Source organism: Mustela putorius, unplaced genomic scaffold, assembly GCF_011764305.1.
Source record: "Mustela putorius furo isolate JIRA1106 unplaced genomic scaffold, ASM1176430v1.1 tig00003869_pilon_pilon_pilon, whole genome shotgun sequence".
NCBI lineage: Eukaryota > Metazoa > Chordata > Mammalia > Carnivora > Mustelidae > Mustela > Mustela putorius.
In genome coordinates, this window is record NW_025422021.1 from 14,977,119 (window position 1) to 15,001,211 (window position 24,093).

The 24,093-nt window shown below is 36.4% G+C and overlaps 1 protein-coding gene and 1 long non-coding RNA gene across 5 annotated transcripts in view; one reads left to right on the forward strand and one right to left on the reverse strand.

Moving 5' to 3' along the window:
* SCN9A (sodium voltage-gated channel alpha subunit 9) overlaps positions 1-24,093 on the forward strand; it is a 170,328-nt gene that overhangs the window by 83,892 nt on the left and 62,343 nt on the right. Inside the window, exons 8-17 of the mRNA XM_045066692.1 lie at positions 687-750; positions 1,945-2,086; positions 4,179-4,385; positions 6,024-6,311; positions 8,448-8,819; positions 11,488-11,617; positions 12,749-12,987; positions 16,416-16,589; positions 17,445-17,801; positions 22,221-22,697. Of these exons, the coding sequence (XP_044922627.1) occupies positions 687-750; positions 1,945-2,086; positions 4,179-4,385; positions 6,024-6,311; positions 8,448-8,819; positions 11,488-11,617; positions 12,749-12,987; positions 16,416-16,589; positions 17,445-17,801; positions 22,221-22,697 (2,450 nt within the window). The remainder of the gene's footprint in view (positions 1-686; positions 751-1,944; positions 2,087-4,178; positions 4,386-6,023; positions 6,312-8,447; positions 8,820-11,487; positions 11,618-12,748; positions 12,988-16,415; positions 16,590-17,444; positions 17,802-22,220; positions 22,698-24,093) is intronic.
* LOC106004975 overlaps positions 1-24,093 on the reverse strand; it is a 165,436-nt gene that overhangs the window by 29,860 nt on the left and 111,483 nt on the right. For all 4 annotated transcript variants that reach the window (XR_001178103.2, XR_006602482.1, XR_001178102.2 and 1 more), the window contains 3 exons: positions 5,997-6,126; positions 3,396-3,503; positions 1,205-1,308 (listed from right to left, as the gene is read on the reverse strand). This is a non-coding gene — a long non-coding RNA (uncharacterized LOC106004975). The remainder of the gene's footprint in view (positions 1-1,204; positions 1,309-3,395; positions 3,504-5,996; positions 6,127-24,093) is intronic.

Consider the following 24,093-nt stretch of genomic DNA (forward strand, 5'->3'; position numbering starts at 1 on the left):
AGATTCTTTCCATAGTTTGGCTATTGTGGACACTGCTTCTATAAACTTCTATAAACATTTGGGTGCACATGTCCCTTCAGATCACAACATTTGTATCTTTAGGGTAAATACCCAGTAGTGCGATTGCTGGGTCATAGGGTAGTTCTATTTTCAACTTTTTGAGGAACCTCCATGCTGTTTTCCAGAGTGGCTGCACCAGCCTGCATTCCCACCAACAGTGTAGGAGGGTTCCCCTTTCTCCACATTCTCACCGGCATCTGTCATTTCCTGACTTGTTAATTTTAGCCATTCTGATGGGTGTGAGGGGGTATCTCATTGTGATTTTGATTTGTATTTCCCTGATGACACTGGCTTATTTTCGTTAGGACATTTATCATTATTTGAAAATACCTTGTTTATTTATTTATTTATTTATTTGTCCTCCGTCCCCAATTTCCACCCATACCTACACATAAAGATCCATAAAATTAATGATCTTGTTTATCATGCTTTTATTATTATATTCACTGCCTGGCCCATAAGAGGTTATCAGTATGTATTTGAAGGAGAATATATGACAATATAATAAATAAATGAATGCACATTGCCCGAGACTGGGCCTGAATGTATGTGAATATGTCTCTACTAATTAACCTATCATCTGGGTCACTCTCTAATGTTCTATTGTTGAATTTCTTCCTAAACAGAATATTTTTATTACTTGGAGGGATCTAAAGACGCTCTCCTTTGTGGTTTGAGCACAGATTCAGGGTAAGTAATATTTGTTTTTAGTCAAAAGGCTACCAAAAAGGGAAAGCATATCCAATCAGTTTTTTAAAATTGGAACCTTTGATTTTATATTGTTTTCATATATTTTGTGGCATTATTCTGTCCCCCAGTGAGCCCACACTTTAAGACATTTATGGTTAATGTACACTTCTGAAACCAAAACTTGGAGGTAGTGCTTGAAGTGAAACAAGATACAAGTCATAAAAATCTTAAGAGAGTAGAAAAGTCACTTCTGGAAAACCCCACCAAAATTTGGCTGGATAGTTTCAAGTCTTTCTTCTTTCTGGAAAGAAGAGTGACAAAACCAACATCCTATTCCCAAATTCTACCCTTTTTCCAATCAAGAATGACTCAGAGATGACTGAATGCAGTGACACTTCAGTCACTCTGAAAGGAACTCATGGACTTGGGTAAAGATACTTTAAGAATCTCTTACCTATGCGAAATACCCATCTCACGGTTCCTTATACACCGACTTCATTTCTGAAGGCAGAGTCTTTGTTCTTGGTCTCCCTCTGACAGATATTTCTTCACCAGGCTCTGTGTATACAGGGAGCATTAAACAAATAAGGTTGCTGCTCCTAGACACAGCTCAGAACACTCTTCAATGGCATTGTGGATACAAATCCACCAATTTTAGAAAAATATCATAAAGCTACAAATCTTTATGAACTTACACAATTTCTCTATTTAGGCTATTTTTATTCTAATTAACTCCAAGAATAATTTGGGTTCCTCAGTTTTGGTAGAGGCCTATTTATCGATATTTATAGTGGAAGAACTATTATTTGGCATCTGGTGGAAGTTTCCAGTTTTTAATGATGATGCTAATAGCAGATCCCATTTATTAAGTGCTTTGTATATAAAAGAACGAGGCTGAGTAATGTGGATATATCACCTTTTTAATCTTCACTTTTTGAGGTAGGTGTTACGTCTTCTTACAGAAAGAGTGAACTCTGCCTTAGGGAAGCTCAGTAATTCGACGAAGTCACCAACTAGTAAATCGTAGGGATAGGATTCAAACCCAGTTCTTCCTGCTTCCAAATAATGTATTCTTAATTGTTATTCAGTATTGTCCCCCTAGAAGAGGAACCTGGAATATCTAATTGTTCTGCAGTACTCTTTAACTTGCATCCTGGAAACATTCTAACTTGTGATGTTCTTTTTCATATGTAGCCAGTGTCCAGAAGGGTACAGGTGTGTGAAAGCTGGCAGAAACCCTGATTATGGCTACACAAGTTTTGACACTTTCAGTTGGGCCTTCTTGGCCTTGTTTCGGCTAATGACCCAGGATTACTGGGAAAACCTTTACCAACAGGTGAGTGACAAGAGAAACATTCATTGCATTTTTGAATGGCATAAAAAGCTGGTGAATGTTCCTTGCTGGACTTTATGTGAGATGTTTTATTCAAATCAGAAAGGACAAAACCCTATTATCTTATCACTAAAATTAGATGTGTTTTACTTCCAGCACTGTTAGAGTGGGTAATTCTTAAAATCATAAATTATTGTCTTATCCTTTTTTGGCTTATTTGATCTCTAGTTCCCTTTCACCCTTTCAGAATATAGCATCCCCTGTAGCCCTAGGTAAATAGCAGGAAATACACTGTCATGGGCTCTTATAGCTCTCCTGTCCATGCTGGTTTCTGCACATGCTGGCCTGCTCTGATGCCCAAAAAACAGGCTCTCCTAGATTCATCATGCTTTAGTTTTTGAATTCCCAGGTACAGTTATTATGAATTAAATTGTATCCCCTCCCATTCATATGATAAAGTCCTAACTCTGTGTGCCTTAGAATGACTATTTTTGGAGAAGAGATAACTAAATTGAAATGAGGCATTTGGGTGGGTCCCAATCCAATCTGATATGTCCTTATAAGAAGAGGAGATTAGGACCTGACAGACACCAGAAATGTGCCCACACCCAGAAAAAAGACTGGGTCAGGACTCAGAAGGCAACCATCTGCCAGCCCAGGAGAGAAGCCTCAGGAGAAATCCAGCCCACAGACACGTTGATACTCCATCCTCTAGGCCTGCAACAAATAACATTTCTGTTGTGTCAGCCCCCCAGTCTGTGGTCGTTTGTTACGGTAACCCTAAAAACCAATACAAGAATTGAAGACCCTGTTCACTTCTCTAAATGTTCCTGTTCCCCCAAATAAATAAATAATAAATAAATAAATGCTCCTGTCCCAATTCAATTGCTCCTTCCTTTAGACCTCCACGCCCTTTGAATATATCCCCCAGTTTATCCATCACTTATCCTGTAATTGTGAATTCACGTGGCCGTCTCCTCCAGCTTGGATGTGATCCTTTTGGGCCTATGGGCTGCATCTTTTCCCTTACATATTCTTAGAACCCAATCCCAAGAGGAAGGAGGTGAAAATGGTTATTCTCTATTATAAATGAAAATGAATCACTTTTCTCAGAATTGCCAGGTTCTTCTTTTGGCCTGTTCTTTGTTGACTTCATTTCTGATAAGATTATAAATGAATATAGAAATTCTGTAAGAATATACTTCAGAGGAAAAAAGGAATACAGACAACTTTAAGTATATAAAAAGATGCTCAGTTTTTCTCAAAATGAAAGACAGGCCCATTAAAGCTAGAGTGACCTCTAATTTCTTACCGCTTAGAATGGTGGAGATCAAAAGAGAGACGCTGTCTGGCTGAGATGTGGGGAGGCAGACTTTCTCACACATTGCTGGGAACTGCTGTAGAGTGCAACATGGAGTTCCTATGAAAATGAAAATAAATATACCCATTAACCTAACAGCCCCACTACTAAAAACTTGCGTAACAACAATGACTGATAGAAAAGGGAAATGAAGAGACATCAGAGATAGGAGATATTTTTCATGTAACAGCTTTTTAGAACATTTGAATTTTTTTTTAGCCATATACTGCATTCAAAAATTTTTAATACATGTTAATGAAAAGTAAATATAAGAGTAGATGAGCAGATAAAATCATTCAGTAAAGCTGTCTACTTTGTGTGAACATAATACACCATCATTAATATTTCCTAGTAGAGATAGAATTTGATCAGTAAAAGAGAATATAGATATCATTTAGTCCTCTAATTTGATAATGAGCAGAGCAGTTAGTCTTTGAGTAATTTTCAGACTGTGGATAAACAAAAAAGTTAAGATTATTAGTCTTAAAAATAGTGAAGAATCATACCTAATTTTAAAATAAGTTTAATAGGTTACTACATCCTTTGTACTAAAAAAGTGTGCATTTTAATACGGATTGTTTTCTTTAGAGATATAATTCTATTCCTCCATATTTTTTATAACATGAGATTATACCAAACTACCCCACCTTCTCTATGCCTAATATGCCATTCAAGTTGAAATAATTTACCAAAGATCTTTGTGTTCCTAAAATAATGATTTCCATTTTTCCCTAGACGCTGCGTGCTGCCGGGAAAACCTACATGATCTTCTTTGTTGTGGTGATTTTTCTGGGCTCCTTTTATCTAATAAACTTGATTCTTGCTGTGGTTGCCATGGCCTATGAAGAACAGAACCAGGCAAACATCGAAGAAGCGAAGCAAAAGGAGTTAGAATTTCAACAGATGTTAGATCGTCTTAAAAAAGAGCAAGAAGAAGCTGAGGTATTATTATTTGGTTTAAAATTCTTTCTAGAAGTCCAAGTCCAAAGGAGAATAACAGAGGCTTAGTGGCCTTCCCTAGGGAGATTTCCTCGCTGGATTTTTAAACATAAACAGAATTTTCTTCTTAAATTCTGCGGTGGTCAAAGAAACCAATTCTGGATTGAGTTAGAATCGGCATGTGCCCCACTGTACCTTTCCCCCTAATCAGCCCACTCCAGCACAGAAAATGTTCTAGGCCATTCCTCCTAAACCATGATGCCTCAGGATGTATAGTATCATGCAAAGTCCCAAAACAGATATGGTGTGTTTCACCAGAGTAACAATTGCATACAAAAGTTCAGGGAAAATTATTTAAATGTTTACGTTAACAGATACTCTATGGGGTAGAAACCAAAATGTGCATCGATTTTTGTTAACGTGGCAGGAACTTTTAAGATAAAAAACACGAGATGTTAAGGAACTCTATATTTATGGTTGTGGCCACTTTAGGCTAAGGCACAAATTCTTGAGGATCCTTCCTCATTCCCGTCTCCAGAGGAACCCTTTAGTGGAAAAGTTTGCAAAGGTTTATACTAAACGAACACAAATTTAAATATTCTGTAAGAGTTTAAAATTTATTTGATGGTTCAACCTAGTTAAATATCTTCAAAGTATCTAACTTATTAGGGGGAAGGTAGTGATGTGTAATGCAGAAAGATGTTCAGTGCACTATCTGATAATATTAAAAATCAGAAAAACATTTAAATTTAAAAATTAAAAAAATGGTTAATAGAATTATGATATTTTTGTGTCTCAGAGTATTATTCAGCCCTATAATTGTGTTTTAAGAATATTGTTAACAGTGAAAAGTATTAATATAATAATGTATTATGCAGTAGGATACAAACTTGAGTATAATAAGGATACAATTTAAATATTATATATAAAGGTTAGAAGAAATATTAACACCATTTCCAGGATGCAAGGCTATGAGTGATTTTTATTTTTTATTCACAATATCCTTATTATCCAAATTTTTACAAGGATTGTTTTAATAATAAAAACTTAATCTTTTTAATAAAGTGTTAACACTAGATAATCCCAGGAATTTTCTAGGAAACCCTTAGAAGTCTCTCATTTTCTTGACTTGAATTCTGTAATCATTCATTTTCATTTTCAAACAATTCACTTTATTAAACTGAGTGCCTGACTCTATTGATAATACTGAGTTAACTACCTGAACAAGATGTACATATTTTCTTATCGTATGGCTTATGTGAGTTTTATGTTCCAAAATTACCTAGTAAAACCTTCATATATAATATGTTATCTTATTTTTTAAATTTTTTTATTAACATATAATGTATACATTATTTGTTTCAGGGCATATATACTACTTTAAATTTTTTACTATAAATATAGCAATAGTGTGTAGTAGCTTCATTCCAAAGGAAGATGGGACTTTATTGCTATGCAAGAGAAGCAATAAGAAGATGCTCGGTAAGGGATCTGGTCATAGTGCTAAGAAAATGGCATCACTTCCTATACAAGGAACATGATTATATGCATAGTGTAATAACATTCATGGCAGAGAGCTGCCGCATCATTCGGTAGACTTTGGAAATGACTTACTGTACGTGTGGCCTCTTGGTTCAACAGGCAATTGCAATTGCAGCAGCTGAGTACACAAGTATTGGGAGAAGCAGAATGATGGGCTTCTCTGAGAGTTCCTCGGAAACATCCAAACTGAGCTCTAAAAGTGCTAAAGAAAGAAGAAACAGAAGAAAGAAAAGGAATCAAAAGAAGCTTTCCAGTGGGGAAGAAAAGGGAGATAATGAGAAGTTGTCCAAATCGGAATCAGAGGAGAGTATCAGGAGACAAAGTTTCCACCTTGGTGTTGAAGGTCATAGACGAGCACATGAAAAGAGACTGACTACCCCTAATCAGGTACACTTGCACCTATCAAATGCATCTCGCCAGGGGTAGGATTACAGAGCAAAATGTTTTATTTTGAAGTACAGGATCTCGGGAAAGGAGAGTGAATGATTGCATCGGTATGTTTTTAGGTAAAAACGTATTGACTGTTGGATATTTATGGAAAGAATGTAGATGTCCAGAGTCTTCCATTGAATTCTGACCATTTTTGAAGGACCTTATAGTTTCAGCATTGTCATATGATCTTCTCTGACAAACAAATTTTTGAAACAGTATTCAGGAGAACTGTTGTGGAAATGAAAAAATTATTTATACTATATATTTTACATTTTTATCTAGTCTGTATTTCACAATACCTCATTGGTTAAAAACTAATCTTAGATTGGTTTCTCTACTTTTCTTCACCACCACTACTTACAGTGGTGAAGTCACCCACACTGGAAAAGTTTGGAGACACCTTGATGGCTTCCACCCCCCAACTACTTCGGCTACTAACATCTAGTCGCACAGTCTTTATTTCTACTTATGTAAAACTTCTCTTCCCTTTGTTCCTCTCTTTCCATGGAGACCTCCATATCTCAGGCTTCCCTGCCTATGAACCTCCAAGAAGAACAATTGCTTCTTTTATTCTCCTAAACATTTCCTAGTGTTCTATCACACAACCTTCCCAAATCATTTTTCTAAAACAGAGCTGTTCCTTGACTCAACTTTAAGAAGCAAGACAAAACCCCCCAAACCCAACTGTGTTGAATAACCGCTCTCTACAGAACAAGACCCACATCTTCTCCATGTTGTGGACTGGCTTCCACCTTATTTCCCCCCTTTCTCTACCTTCACGTACCCTCAGTCCACCATGATTATTCACTCTTACCTACATGCCCTGTACCTTTATTACTTAGCACATGGGGTGTTCGCTAAGTGGGCTGATTTTCTTCTTTGTTTTCCTCCTGCTGTAGTAGCATCCATTCTTCATTCATTAGCTCAGATGCCACTCATCCCACACATTTGCCTCTGCCCTCTCCACTTCTCCAGTCTGCTCTGTGGTGCCACACTCAGAATTACTATCCTCATTGATGTCTACATTTAAAATTTCTACTACTTAAGTGTGTAAGACGCTGCCAGCTAGACACTAAAAGATAAAGTCCCTGCCTTCAAAGATTCCATAATTGAGCTGGGGAGGCTGAACTTGAATACATGTGATATCAATAAAAGGAAATAGGACAAGAGTAAACCAGGCCAGTTTTGAGGCAGAGACTTTGTTATACTCACTTTCTGTTTTTCAGAGTGCCTGCCACTTTGTTGTGTACATAGGAAGCACGAATGTGTATTGAATTAGGCACTTCCAGAGATCCAGTTTGGTTTATGGACACAGTTTATCCTGGCCATGAGTCAAACAGATACAACTTCCTCCCTCTTTGATGTCAGGCACTCTCTCCCTCAAGTTCTAGGGTTTTATGACTTTGTAAACTCACTGACACTAAACAGTCTTTCTCAACATACCTTGACTGAGTTTCCGGTATGTACAGTGGAGACGCAAGCAGTGGAAGGCAAGGAAGCATACAGCGTGATCTTTGGCTTCCAGAGAGTTTCAATTACTTACAGAACTTAGGGACTGACATGTGAAAAGCTAAACATCAGGTATTAATACCAAATGCTGGGGCGCCTGGGTGGCTCAGTCGGTTGGGCGTCTGCCTTTAGCTCAGGTCATGATCTCAGGGTGCTGTGAACGAGTCTCACATCGGGCTCCCTGCTCAGCGGGGAGTCTGCTTCTTCCCTTTTGTGCTCTCTCTGTCTCTCTCTCTCACTCGTTCTCTCAAATAAATGAAAAAAATCTTTAAAAAATGCCAAATGCTTTTTATAAGTAATATGTTCTTCGTAGCAAGTTCAATGGGAGAGAAACAATGGAGAGGTCACTGTAGACCAGGGTAGGAGTCACCTGTGTGGCAATAAATAATTTACCTGATCCTGAAAGGATGGATTCACCCCATCTTTTCATCCCTGATTTGGAAAAAGTTGTCTTGCCGGCGAATTCTTTCATTTTTAAATACGTTCCTTTTAAACCCCGTACAGGACTGAGCCCAGTGGTGTCGATGGCAGCTCTTCTTAGGACCTTCAGCACATAAACATCACCTTTTCTCTTTTCTGTAGTCACCGCTCAGCATTCGAGGCTCCTTGTTTTCTGGAAGACGCAGCAGCCGAACAAGCCTTTTCAGTTTCAAAGGTCGAGGGAAAGATATGGGATCCGAGACTGAATTTGCCGATGATGAGCATAGCATTTTCGGCGACAGCGAGAGCAGGCGGGGCTCGCTGTTTGTGCCCCACAGAGCTCGGGAGCGGCGCGGCAGCAACATCAGCCAAGCCAGTAGGTCCCCCCCAGTGCCGCCAGTGAAGGGGAAGATGCACAGTGCCGTGGACTGCAACGGTGTGGTCTCCCTGGTGGATGGACCCTCAGCCCTCATGCTCCCCAATGGACAGCTTCTGCCAGAGGTGATAATAGATAAGGCAACTTCTGATGACAGCGTAAGGACGTTTTAAATAGCTCAGGCATGGCTCGGCCCTTATTCTTGCATCAGTCAGTCTCTGCTAGAAGGGCCTTCTCTGGTCCTGTGAATGGCTCTGCATTTTGCAATACTTCTACTGTAGAAATCCACCTTTGTAACTCATTCATCCCATATGCTGTAGACGTCTAATGCGAAGATATTTAACACTCCATTTTTGAACAAAATGGAATTTATCTGTTGGAATTCTATTTGACTATTATAAGCCATCCCTTTAGAAAGCGATGTACAAAAGATATATACATATGTATCAGCACAGGAAATGCATGGTTAATGCTGATCTCATTAGTTGATAATAGGTCCCCTTCCTGTAAGGAAGTTTGGATTAATTGCCACCTCCTGCTATCTTTTTCGAGATACTGTTTATTCCTTGTGCAAGGAATCTTGGGTTTTAAAAATAGTAATAACAACAGCAAGCCTGTATATAGTATTTACAGTGGCCCTGCAAGGTGATATATTATCATCCTTGTTTTACAAAGGGGAAACCAAGGCCAGAAGAACTAGAGCAGCTTGTGCTCTTAATCCACCACACTTTTGCTCTTTCTCTAGTGTGTGGTAGTCTTCTTAATCTGGAAATAATTTAAAATAGTTATGCTTTTTCCCCCACACATAAATGAAAATTACTGTTTTTGTTTAAAAAAAACCCCTCTTTTGTCTGAAGTCTATAAATAAGAATATAATATCCAAACTACATACATTAATACAAACATATACACATAATAGCTAAAACAAAACAACTGGTCCAAAGCAACAATTTCAAGAGTTTAGGAGTAATTGAGTGGTTAGGAAAAAAAGTCCGATTAGACTTGAAAGAGCTCTTTCCGGTTTCTAGAGTTCCAGGTTATCTCTTTAGATCACTCACTGTGTTATATTGCATGACTAAACATCAGCAGAGGTTTTGACTAACCTAACAACCTTTGAACTCACGCTACTTATTCATACATTCATATTTTCAGACAATATGGTATTTTTAGTGAGAATAAAGTTCCATCAAAGTCATGGCCACAAACATTTCACTTAGAATGAATGCATGTGCTTTTAGGTAACATGTGACCTCTGTGCTTGCATGATACAGCTTGGACCTTTCTGCCAAAATATTTTTCGTTATCAAGTGAGCATGTTAAATTTCTACAGAATCAGATCTTTGCTGTGTTTTTCTCTTCAATGATATATTCCCTATGAAATACATAATTTATATCAAATTTGGGTATTATTTCATATATTTTTATAAAATATTTTTATTTAAGACTTTACTTTTGCCATGGGAAAAATCAGTATTACCATAAATCCTGAAACAGACTATAAAACTAAAGGAGTTAGTAGATACTCTAGGATTCAATAGAAATGCAATGAACATAATAGTGTGGCAAAATGTACAGTTTTGATGAAAAAATTGCATGACAAATAATATGACCTTGACAACTAACACATGTGAACATGAAAAAGAATTTGTTATTCCTGTTTGACTTGGAGAAAAATTGCCTTTTCTGGAAAGTCAGTAAATTAGAGATTGGATCTAATAGCCACCTATGGATAGGTGTGCATGTATGTGCATATATACATACAGATAGACACACGGGCATATATTTTATATATTTATAAATATATGCCCGTGTGTCCATGTTTTGATATACACACATATATAACTGTATCTAAACAACTATACAACTTTAAAACTATAGAACTATATTTATATGGTTGTAGGGTGATGTGTGTGTATGTTTATACATATACACAGAGCACACAGACCACAGCTAAGCAGACATGTATGTGATACATACAGAGTTGTATACTTGTTTGTGTGTATATGTGTGTGAGTGGTGTCTGTGTATGTGTATTATGGGCCTACACTGAACCAGTGTAGTGTTTTAACTTTGAAACAGTTGCCAAGATTTAAAAACAAGACATTTTCACATAAAAATGAGTGTACATGGTAAGACTGAGCTCATAGTCCTGCATGCCAACAATCCTTTCGAGCGGAATAGTGGTCACCTCTTTTAGGTGGAGCTTACATTCTCCATTTTGCTACAGTTCCCATCAGTCTCCATTGTCCTTTTCAAATGGAGTCGTTTATCATCATACACTCAGAGCAATTCATGAGGCAACCCTTAGTGTCGCCGCCATTAATGCTGTTACCTCAGCAAAGAATAATTACAGAAATTTATCAGAGAATACCGAGGTTCTGCCCCTTGAACACACATCACTGCAAGTCTAGCTGTTTTCATGTAAGATTCTGACATGGTAAAACGATCTAAATAAATTCAAGACCCGGAAAGAGAGATGATGAAAGTGATTGTAACAATAAAAGCGACCTGTTTTATTTTTTATTTTCCTAAGCATTAATTCTTTTAATCCTCAAAGCAAGAATATGAGACAAGTAGTATGATTATCCCCATTTTACCAGTGATGGAACCGAGACAGGAGTTAAATAACTCTCCAATGATAACATGCTCAGTAAGTAGTAGAGCTATGATTCCAACCCAGCAACCTAGTCTCTACCTTAATTTAATTTAATTTAGTCTCTACCTTAATTTAATCACCACAGCTTCCTAAGCAAGATTTTATTCTATGCTTATAATTTATTAGAGTTCTATTCTTAAAACTTTAATTCATCATCTTTTTTCTTTCAGGGTACAACCAATCAAATACACAAGAAAAGACGTTCCAGCTCTTATATTCTTTCTGAAGATATGTTGAATGATCCCAATCTGAGACAAAGAGCAATGAGTAGAGTAAGCATATTAACAAACACTGTAGAAGGTATGTAATAATACCCTCTTACCTGTACAGATTTTTAAACAGGATTTAGATAAATCCTGGTCAGCCTTAAATAGTTATATGAAGTTCTTAGGAAGAATTCAAAGAATAAAAATTGGTTATAAACCATAGTAAAGATAACCAATGGATACTAATGGAATGGCCTTTATGTGCTCAAAAAAATTCATAGTGTTTTGTGATTAGAGACCATTAGGTGATAGGACCTTTCAAAGATAAATAGCTTAATGGTAATTAATGAAATCAAGGTTAACCCAAGGCTGGGTGGTTCTCACTATATAGTCTTAGAAACTTAAAATAGTCTCTCTGAATTTATCTCTCTCTAATATGCAAAAAATAATACATACTTCCAGATGTCTATAAATTGCTTCCCCTGAGCACATTAAGTAAAATTATAAAATGGTAATATGTGATGCAACATCTGTTCAGAATATGATGAAAAAGTGCTAGAGAAAGCAATTTAGAGAACATAATGGGAATAATAGTGGTTAGACCCTGAGATACGTTGAGAAGAGAGTTAAGGATGGCAACTCTTAAAATGTATTGGGTCCCACTCTCCCCTACAATATGCCCAAGGTCCCATCTTATCCATTGGTAGCCAGCTCATACCCACATATACCATGATGGCCTCAGACAAAGCTTCCACCCACCTCCTAAACTTAATGGTGAGAGATAAAAGGGCTCATGATATGACATATCTATTGAATGATTCAGTCCATAAACTATTTCTAGTCTCTTGGTTCTGAGATTGCTTTCACTGTGAAAGGATATATATTGGTGGAAAATATATATTTCTCCATGAAGAAAAACATAGGTTCTCCTGTTTCCCATCACATGCTAAGTGAATGTTTCTCTGGGAGTTGCCCATATCTGCTTTGAGTCATTAATTTCACTGCCTTCCCCCTAACTTGTGCTTGCTCTAGTAAATGAACATTGTGATATAAGATTTTTATGTAATATGCCATGCTTATGTAGAAGAAGTACTGTCAAATTTGCAAAATCTAAACAGAAAACTTGTTTCAGTGTTCATGTATACTGCTGATTTGTACTGTACGTAATTAGGAATAAAATAAATAAATGATTGGCTTCATGTTCTTTGTTGTTTTTTTCCCCTAGAACTTGAAGAGTCCAGACAAAAATGTCCGCCCTGGTGGTACAGATTTGCACACACATTCTTGATCTGGAATTGTTCTCCATATTGGATAAAATTCAAAAAGCTTGTCTATTTTATTGTAATGGATCCTTTTGTAGATCTTGCTATTACCATTTGCATAGTTTTAAACACAATGTTTATGGCTATGGAACATCACCCAATGACTGAAGAATTCAAAAATGTACTCGCTGTGGGAAATTTGGTGAGTTTCTCAGTGCATGTTATGTACCCATAGTTCTTCTCTTTGGTTGTCATGATTGCCAGTTCTTTTTTTTCAGTCAGATGGATATGTAGCTATATAATTATCCATATCCAGAATTCACAATATGAATCATTGTACAGAGTCAAGTTTCTAGTGATGCTATTTTAAAATAACTTTGCAGAAGTATAGAGGTCTATAACAATACTATTTCCAACAGGGCCACCATCTTGGGACTTGGTAGTGTGTCTTTTGTTTTGTTTTGTTTTCAGCTGGCTTGTCTCTTTGAAGCAACATTTTGCAAATTTGATACTTTCTTACCCATTTTATAATTACATGGCTGCTGCCTTATGAGTACATTCTCCACATATTTTCAGAAAAATTATGGATGATTTGTTTTACATACAAATGAAGTGTCTGGGCCTTTAGAGTCCCGAAGTCCTGGATTTGAATTCTGATTCTGCCTCTTATCAGTTATATGACCTTTGGCAAATGTGTTAATCTCAATGGGGCGCCTGGGTGGCTCAGTGGATTAAGCCGCTGCCTTCGGCTCAGGTCATGATCTCAGGGTCTTGGGATCGAGTCCCGCATCGGGCTCTCTGCTCAGCAGGGAGCCTGCTTCCCTCTCTCTCTCTCTCTGGCTGCCTCTCTGTCTACTTGTGATTTCTCTCTGTCAAATAAATAAATCTTAAAAAAAAAAATGTGTTAATCTCAATAATCTTTAATTTTCTCATGTATAAAATAATCATAATACCTCGTTTGTGATATAAGAAAAATAATGCATTATTTGTAATATAAATTAACAATTCATTTATCATATTGTTGAGAGGATTAAATATTTTCTACTCATTAGTCTGGCATGTCATAAGTCATTAATAAACTTATTGTTACTGTTATTATTATCATCATCATGCTCTAAATCATTTAGCAGAAACGCTTCAAAGTATAGGGATAGAGGGAACATTCCTCAGCTTCATAAAATCTATCTATGAAAAACCCACACTGAATATCATCCTCAATGGGAAAAAGCTCACAGCCTTCCCTTTGAGATCAGGAACATGACAAGGATGCCCACTCTCACCACTCTTGTTCAACATGGTATTAAAAGTCCTAGCAACAGCAATCAGACAAAAAAGAGAAATAAAATGTATTCAAATTGGCAAAGAAGAAGTCAAACACTCACTCTTCGCAGATGACGTGATACTTTATATGGAAAACCCAAAAGACTCCACCCCCAAACTACTAGAACTCATACAGCAATTCAGTAATGTGGCAGGATACAAAATCAATATATAGAAATCAGTTGTTTTCTTATATACAGAAAGGGCAATCAGAGAATCAATTCCATTTACTATAGCACCAAGAAGTGTAAGATACCTGGGAATAAACCTAAACAAAGAAGTAAAGGATCTGTACTTGAGGAACTATAGAACACTCAAGAAAGAAATTGAGGGGCGCCTGGGTGGCTCAGTGGGTTAAGCCGCTGCCTTTGGCTCAGGTCATGATCTCAGGGTCCTGGGATCGAGTCCCGCATCGGGCTCTCTGCTCAGCAGGGAGCCTGCTTCCTTCTCTCTCTCTGCCTGCCTCTCAGTGTACTTGTAATTTCTCTCTGTCAAATAAATAAATAAAATCTTTAAAAAAAAAGAAAGAAAGAAAGAAAGAAATTGAAGAAGATGCGGAAAGAATCCTTAAGAATAAGGATACCAAGGGGTGCCTGGGTGGCTCAGTCGGTTTAGCATCTGCCTTCAGCTCAGGTCATGATCCCAGGGTCCTGGGATCAAGCCCCACATCAGGCTCCCTGCTCAGTAGAGAGTCTGCTACTTCCTCTCCCTATGCTTGCCACTATGCCTACCTGTGCTCTCTCAATCTGTCAAATAAATTAAAACAAAACAAAACAAACAAAAAAACCCTTTAAGAATAAGGACACCAAGATACCAAAACAGGAGGAATGGACACAGAAGACACAAGGACACTCAGGAAGGGATCTATAGGTCACAAGATGACAGAGGATCCTATTAGGAAAATGGGTGCCAGAGTGATCTCTTAAATGTGCAGTGCTGGTCACATTTGGGCCTAATTAATGCCTTAGGGCAAATGGCAAGTGTTAGTTTCTGAGAATCTGTGTGAAGCAGGCTGAAGTTCTATTTCATGGCCAAAGGGTCCTAGTTTCTGACCCTTCATAAATTGTGAATAACTCTGGATATCTTTGTGAATGTCTGTATAAGATAATTTTAGTTTTGCCTCGAACCCAAAACAATTGATCTTCGAAGTCAAAGAGTTTGTTTCTGAGTCAGTCTTATCTCCCACGTGTTTTCAGTTAAGATGTATGTACTGCACGAGCTCTCTGAGGTAGCGTTCTTCTTCCCTTCTGTTTCTCTTTGAAAAAGACAGGACTAGAAGGGGGATGGGTATTAAAGAGGCACTTGTTGTGATGAGCACTGGTGTTGTATGTAACTGACATGGAAAGCAATATTATACTATAATGCTACTAAAAAAATTAAAATTAAAAATAAAAAAGACAGGACTATCTAGTTTCTAATTGTCGGTGGAAGAACAGATCATGAATATCAGTACCTTCTTGCTGAGCTGACTGCATCACTGTGAAGCTCAAAAGAATTTATCATGTTTCTTATCACTTGCCAGAACCTAAAGTGTGGGTACTCCCTGCTTGATGTTGCATTATTTTTAAATTGACTCAGCACTTACAGACTTCACCATTTCCCTTTGAGCCTTCTTTGGTCAGCTTCTCTGAGACAAGTCAAACCTGAATGATTCATAAACAAGTCCTTCACTGTTGTCTTTTTAAGTCAGTCCTTTAATAACAATGTCATGAATTAATGATGTTTTGTGATGCACTTTTGTGTCAAAGCTTTGGAAGTCTTGCTTTAGCTCCCACTGTGTCAGTTAAATACTTTCTCCTCTTCTACTGATGAATCTTTAAAGAGTGAGTCAACATATTCTCTATTACCCTAGGAGTAGTCAGACCAGAAAAAAGATTGGCTCAAAATTTCAGTATCAATCTATATTTCCTTTTCATTTTCTTCCAGAATAACTTATTGACCCACATTTTTTTTTTTTTTGCAAAAATTGACTGTGTTAATTGTCATGGTTCTATTTATGTTACATTGTTTCGTAAAGATTTATTTGAGAGAGAGAGAGAGAACATGAGTGAGAGGGGTAAAGGGAGAAGGAGAATCTCAAGCAGACTCCACACTGAGCACAGATCTGGACTTGAAGCTTGATCTCACAACCATGAGATGACCACCTAAGCCAAAACCAAGAGTTGTACACTTAACAAATTCAGCTACCCACAGAGGATCTGGGTGCATGGCCTGAAGTACAGTGATGCTAAACAAATAGTCATAATCATCACTATTTTGATTCTATACGTCTAGTAACACCAGGAAAAAAACATTATATTTCTCCTTTAGGTCTTCACTGGGATCTTTGCAGCTGAAATGGTTTTAAAATTAATTGCCATGGATCCATATGAGTATTTCCAAATAGGATGGAACATTTTTGACAGCCTTATTGTGACATTAAGTTTAGTGGAGCTTTTCCTAGCAGATGTGGAAGGACTGTCAGTTCTGCGATCATTCAGACTGGTAAATATAGACCAACCTTACCACTATGTTCCATATATAAAGGGGTATTTCTAAGGCTTTGCGTTACTATTTAAGTCTTTTGGAGGTTCAAGTCAAAAGACAAGATTAAGGGTTAGTATCTAGTATCGTTAATTTCATTCCACCACAAAAGTTCTTAAAGAGTTCAAAAATCACATGACTTTTTTAATCTTAACATCTTGAAGAAATGGTCAGTCATAATTGAGTTAATTTTAGGGTCTCAAAGACATATTCAGTTGTATATACTAGTATGATGTAAGTGAATAAAAGAAAATATTTCTTTGTCAGTCGGCCATAATTTATTTCACAATAAGAAGCTTATAGTTTACAGAATTTTAATTCCTATAATATGTTCATTACTTGGTAGGTTTGATAACTAAAGATCAAATTATTGTCCCCAAAATGGTGGTTGTCTGCTGTAAAAAATATAAAAATGTAAAGACTTAGAGCATCTTTCTTTAACATATTGGGCTCTAGCCTATGTCAGCATGAAAAAGTAGATAAAACTATCGGAATATATTCAAAGTTTAAAAAATTTAAAGTACCAGAAAGTAGAATTAAGGATAAATTATCAATTCTAAGCAAATAATGTTTGAAACCATAAACCATTACAGTAATCCTGAACTTCCTTCAAAAATATGTGTGGTAACTATATTGTGGCAAGTACAACAAAATAAGAGGAATATTGAAAATAGCTGACAGGGAAAAAGTAGAAATGATCAATTTTAGCTAGGTAATAATGATAATTTAGAATTTAAAATTTGGAACAAAACTCAACATTAGAAATATTGAACATTTTTCATAATAATTAACATTAACCTTTGTGTTTCCTTTCAGCTTCGAGTTTTCAAACTGGCAAAGTCTTGGCCAACACTGAATATGCTGATAAAGATCATCGGCAACTCAGTGGGGGCTCTGGGTAACCTCACCTTGGTGTTGGCCATCATCGTCTTCATTTTTGCCGTGGTTGGCATGCAGCTCTTTGGTAAGAACTACAAAGAATGTGTCTGCAAGATCAATGAAGACTGTATACTCCCACGCTGGCACATGAATGACTTCTTCCACTCCTTCCTGATTGTGTTCCGCGTGCTGTGTGGAGAGTGGATAGAAACCATGTGGGACTGTATGGAGGTCGCTGGTCAAGCCATGTGCCTTATTGTGTACATGATGGTCATGGTCATTGGAAACCTAGTGGTACGTAATCAGAGGTTCACACGTATAAAATTCCGCAGAGACAGTTGTTAAATGTTGATAAGACCAGTTATTTTATAATTTTAGGGTTAATTACACATAAAACTATTAATTATAATAGAATATTGGTCATTTTAATATGGGAAAGTATTATTTCAATTTCCCTGACAGATAAGCTTTATTTATATTTTTTCACAATGATTATATTATTTTACCTATTTTATTATATTTTTTTCAAAGATTTATTTATTTGAGAGAGGGAGTGTGCATGTGTAGAGGGAAGGGCAGAGGGAGAGAATCTTCAAGCAGACTCTGCTGAGCATAGAGTCTGATGCAGGGCTCCATCTCACAACCTATGAGACCATGACCTGAACCAAAACCAAGAGTCAGACAACTAATGGAACTACTCAGGTGCCCCTTCACAATATTTATTTTATTGGAAAGTTTTCTACTTTATTCTCTCATTTTGATAACGATGTCATATGAATTAAATCTGTGGTTTTCCTGTCTCTTAAAAGTCCATTCGAATATTAAGTTATACTAGTAAATAGAATATGATTAAATTAATAACAAAAATGAAATTATAATGGAACAAAGCAACTGAAAGGACTGGTCCCATTGCACTATAGTCCTATATAATAAAACTAGCAACCATACCGAGGATCAGGAAACTATGGCGCATGGGTCAAATCTAGCATACTGCCTGTTTTTGTATGGCCTTGCAAGCTAGGAACGCTTGTTTTTATTTTTGTTTTTGTTTTTGTTTTTCAATGGTTAAAAAAAAGGAAAAATAATATTTCATGACACATGGAAATTATATGAAATATAAATTTCAGGCTCTGTAAGCAAAATTTTGTGAGAACAAGGACATGCTAATTCATTTACATAATTTTCTATGTCTGTTTTACTCTGCTATGGCAGAGTTGAGTAGTTGCATAGAGAGTCTATGTCCCAGAAAGGCCAAAATATTTTTTATCTCACCCTTTACCGAAAAAGATTTGCCCACCACTGCTCTAAAGCTTTTCGTTCACAAATGACCTTCTTCTTCTCCATTTGTGTTTGCTTGGCTTATACTCCTTCTCTGTTTCTTCTTCTTTTACCTGCCCATTGGTAAAAACTTTCAAGCTTACAAATGAGAAAATTGGGATCAACGCTCTTCCATGACTCACTTGCTTCAGTTTTCAAAGCCACCATGTTGACTTGGTTTAGTTTGTTACCTGGCATCAGACTCCTCATTAGGGATTCCAGGAGTTAGGGTATAGTAACAACTATATGGTTAATACTTTGACTTTCCACTGGCTTGAAAATAAGTTGCTAATTTTTTCTTGTCCTTGAAGCCCCCATGTCAAAAGTAATTCAGAATGTAGGACAGAAACCTACATTCATCAAATCACATATGAAATGGTACTGTTTTGTGCCATTAAATGACTAGACATATACAGAGTAAGTTATGCAATCCAAGTTCTAGACCATTACTGCACAACATATAGACTCCATGAGTTAGAATTCTGTAATTATTAATCATCCTCTAGTTGTAGTAATAAATGTACTAGTTTTATACAGGCTTATAAATCCCTTCCAACATGAAATAAAATTCATATGCTCCATCTGGTTCTTCTTCTGAATTTAACATTTGTATTCATAAGCTCCATAGTGTGATTTGTTTGTATACTTCTTCCAAAATTTTGACATAAAAATATTGAAATGTAGCCTTTATAAGATTTAAGATGTCAAAACTTACCATATGAAAGCCATTAGTCACAACTGATTTAAATTTTTAGTATTCACTCAGGCATGGATGAAGTGAGGGGGATTCCTTGGCACTCTCGAATTATTCATTCAATATTTTTATTACTTTCACTGTGAAAGGAACTATATTTGGGTATTGCAGGGTGATTAAAAATATATACCTATGAATTTGTCCTTGTCTTCAAGGTAATTACAATCTATTGACAAGAAATTATCAGATAAAGAAGTGGTAGGTGCTAGCAGTGAGGGAAAAATAAATGCTCTTGATACTTTGGAAGAAAAGAGAGAAGTTCTGAACAGTGACTCAGAGAAGAATTTTGAAGTGGGTCTTTGAATAACATATAAAATAATATTTAAGCATGAACCACAGGTGTGAGAGAGTAATGGTTTACTTTGAAAAGCAATATGAATTTATAGTTAAAAATAGATGGGATATCTCAGTGAATGTTTAATCCATATGGAACTGGTAATAATTATTCATGATCATATTTATTCGTTATTTACTAGTGATAATGAAAGACAAGAGAAGTGTAATTCACAAAATAGATAACCAACTCTTGGATCAGGAATTACCAATGATATAGAATTAGAATCTAAAAAGAAAAACAATAAATTATGTTTCTGATACAGTCCTCTGCATATTAGAGTTATATGCTAAGCAGATCTCTCTTTTTTTCTCACTTATTCCTTAGTTAATTTTACTACCAATTAGTTAAAATTAGTTAAAAACAATAAGAAAGAACATTAATCAGAATGATATTGAATCAGATATACATTTTATTAATATTTCTTTCTATACTTAAGCTGATAATGGATGTGTAATATAGAATGGACTTCATTTTCATTGTGATATGAGTAGTTTTGATAGAATAGTAGAGTCCTGTTATGATTTTTGATGGAATGGAAGTTGTTGTTATTATCTTTAATGAAGATATGACAGACAGGAGCACATTATTGAAAGGTGTGAAATCCTATTAAAGCCAAACTCATAGAAACAGACACTACAATGGTGATTACTAGGGTCTGGGAGGTGGGGGAAATAGGACATGGTGGTCAAAGTTCAAAATTCCAGCTAGAAGGTAAGTAAGTTCTAGGGATCTAATTTACAGCATGGTGATTATAGTTAATAATACTGAATTATATACTTGAAAGTTGATAAGAGAGTAGATCTTAAATATTCTCACTGCAAAAAAATGATAATTCTTTGACATGATGGAGGTGTTCCTTAACACTCTGGTGGTAGTCATTTTGCAGTGTATAAACATGTCAAGTCAGCATGTACATTTTAACCTTATACAATGTTATATAACAACTATATCTCAATGAATGTGGAAAAAATAAAGTTAATTACAAATTTGAAAAGAAAAAAAAAGGAAGGCTATTAACACTTGCATTAATTAGGGAGACTAAAGCTATAGAATGAGACTTTGGCTTCTCATCAATATTCCTATTAAAACATACACACAAATAAACATGTATCTCATAATGCCATATGTTTTCTCATTGGCCAGAAAGACAAAATGAAAGTAAACTCTTTCAGAATTCCTTCAGGATTTATCACAGTTGTTTTCTGTGATTTCTTCTTCTTGCTCCCCCTCAGACTCTTCTCTTAAACATATTAACATAGACATTTTTAACCTGTGTTCTTCTACTTATATCTCTGCAGATTTGTTTTAGGGGGGACCCAAATTCAGGCATGAGTCCCTTCTCTTCAGTTTGGCCTAATTTTGATTATTTTTATGAGGTAGATAGTTTTGCCCTCGAAGAGACCTACATGAAAGGGTATTTCAATTACCTTTTTGTTTCCTATCTAAAATAATATTTACATGTAATTTAAATAAAATTTAAATACTTTCAACTCTCTGTGAGGTTTTTGTTTTGTTTTGTTTTGTTTTGTTTTGTTTTTACAATGTTGAGTCCGCCTGGACCCCTACCTCAGGGAGGAAAAACAGAAATGGTTTTGTATACAAACAGGATTTTTGTTGTCCTGTGCTCTTTTATTATCTCTTCCAGGGCCAAATGATTGGCATGAAGCCAGTCGGTCATAATGCCATTATCTCATTTGAATTGGGTTCAGTGGGCAGGTCCTTTTCTATGCTTTAAAAGCCTCATTAAGTTGCAAGCTGGCACAATTCTTGGACAGAATATTTTATTACAGGAGCTTTGCGAGTATTATATGTTCCATTTGTTGCAAAAAACTGATATCTCTTCTGGGAAAAGCAAGCACAGAGGTTGGCATAGGTTACTTCAGCACAACAGACATTCCTCACAATTTTCTTGTTCTACTTTTTTTCATAGGTGACAAATATTAATCACAGGTAAACATTAGGTAGACTTTTTATTCCCGTAAAAGGGAATTTGGCCAGAGATGAACTTAAGAATGACATAACGATAATGGGAAGAGAGCCTTCTCTTTGATCCTCATGCGAAGTCCTTCCTGGGTATGGCTGACCTCTGCTTCCCAGAGTTCCCAGGAGTCAGGATACGGATGGACAAGACAGTAGAGGAGTCTGGGCTCTACTCTACCCTATCACATGTTCTCTCTGTGTGAAGAAGTGCAGGGACCTTTAATACTGGTTTGGATTTTGGCCTGTATTTCAGAAAAATGTACTTATTTTCTTTTTTATTTCCTGTCTCCCTATTTCTCCATTCCCCACCCGCATCCTGATGTAGGTCCTCAATCTATTTCTGGCTTTATTATTGAGCTCATTTAGCTCAGACAATCTTACAGCAATTGAAGAAGATACTGATGCAAACAACCTCCAGATTGCAGTGGCCAGAATTACAAAGGGAATAAATTATGTGAAACAAACCTTACGTGAATTTATTCTCAAAGCATTTTCCAAGAAACCAAAGGTTTCCAAAGACACAGGAAGAGCAGAAGATCAAAATAGTAAGAAGGAAAACTATATATCTAACCGCACACTTGCTGAAATGAACAGAGATCACAATTACCACAAAGAAAAAGACCAGATCAGTGGTTTTGGAAGCAGCGTGGACAAATATTTGATGGAAGAAAGTGATTGTCAATCATTTATTCATAATCCCAGCCTGACAGTGACAGTGCCTATTGCACCCGGGGAATCCGATTTGGAAAATATGAATACCGAGGAACTTAGCAGTGATTCAGAGAGTGAATACAGCAAAGGGGTAAGATTTTTCATACACATTGTTTCCTATTATTAATTAGTGTGAAATGAAATGAAATTTTAAATTTTTTCTGTGATAAGTTCTTTCTAATGTTGCAGACTGTTGGTAGTTTCTTGTGTTTGTGAGTTTACACAGCAGCTTGCTGAAGATTCATCTGGTGAGGTTTTACTTACTGGTTCTTAATAATTGATGCAATCATACTTAGCTAGATTTGAAAGCACCAGGTACGTTTAAGTCTTCCCTTCCCTCATCCGCTTTTGTTATCAGTTATAAAATCATATACAGTTTCCTGTCTGTTGAATCCACTGCTCCTTCTCGTCACTTTTGTTTGCCTTTGCACTCACTACTTCTTGCCTAAACCATACCAAATAGTGTGTCAACCGGTGTCTCTGCCTCCATTTTCCATCTATTCCAGATCACTAGTTGGATTAATTTTACCCAGGTTCAATCCTGATCACATCACTCCTTTAAAGTATGTTTGGTCCCCCAAGTCTCCAGAATTACAGACTGTAGATAAACTCTTCACACCATGACCCCATCCAGCTGACCAGCTGTGTCACCCAGTGCTTGCTTGCCTGGTTTCCTTCTGGACCACAAACACTCGCACTGTGCATCACTCTGCTTGGAATTTCCTTCCCCAGTCAAAATCCTATATACATCCTTTAAGACATTCCTCATGTGTAAAATTATTAGGCCTTACATTACAGGGTTGGGTAATAAGGATTACATGAATTAACATGGGCAAAATGCTTAGAACACTACTCAGAGTACTCAAAAGTGGTAGCTATTGCATTCTTCTTAATTCCTCTGCAAAGAGATAGGAGCTTTCCTCAGTTTGAATTTTCTGGATTTATTGTTTAACTTTATATTTTATTACTTTTTTGGAGAAATTATTGTATGCATCACAGGTTGCTCTAAACTCATTGAGAACAGGAATCTTTTATCAAAAATTTAATATCCTCTTTCTCCACATCTGGTTGTGTATATATTCAAAGTACAGTTTTTTACCATTTTTATTAATTGAACTGTGTTCTTATTAATATGGAATAGAATAACCATGAGCTTTAAGACAAATCATTTTTATGGTATCTCTTCAAAGTTTCAAGATATCCCTTAAAAGTAGTACTCCTTTCTTTCAGTCACATTTGGAAGTATTTGAGAGGCATTTATCACATGCCTTCTATCTGCTTCTCCCTATACTAAGACCTGCCCTCCATGAATTTCCATCGGATTTTGGAATAAAGATACATACGTGTGTGTGTGTGTGTGTGTGTGTGTGTGTGTGTGTGCCTCCTAGCCATATGACCAGTGCTGCATGCATAGTAAGTGCTCAATACTTACTGAGTGAATACGTGATTATATAAATTAAGACTGTATTTCTAAGTAGCCAAAGAAA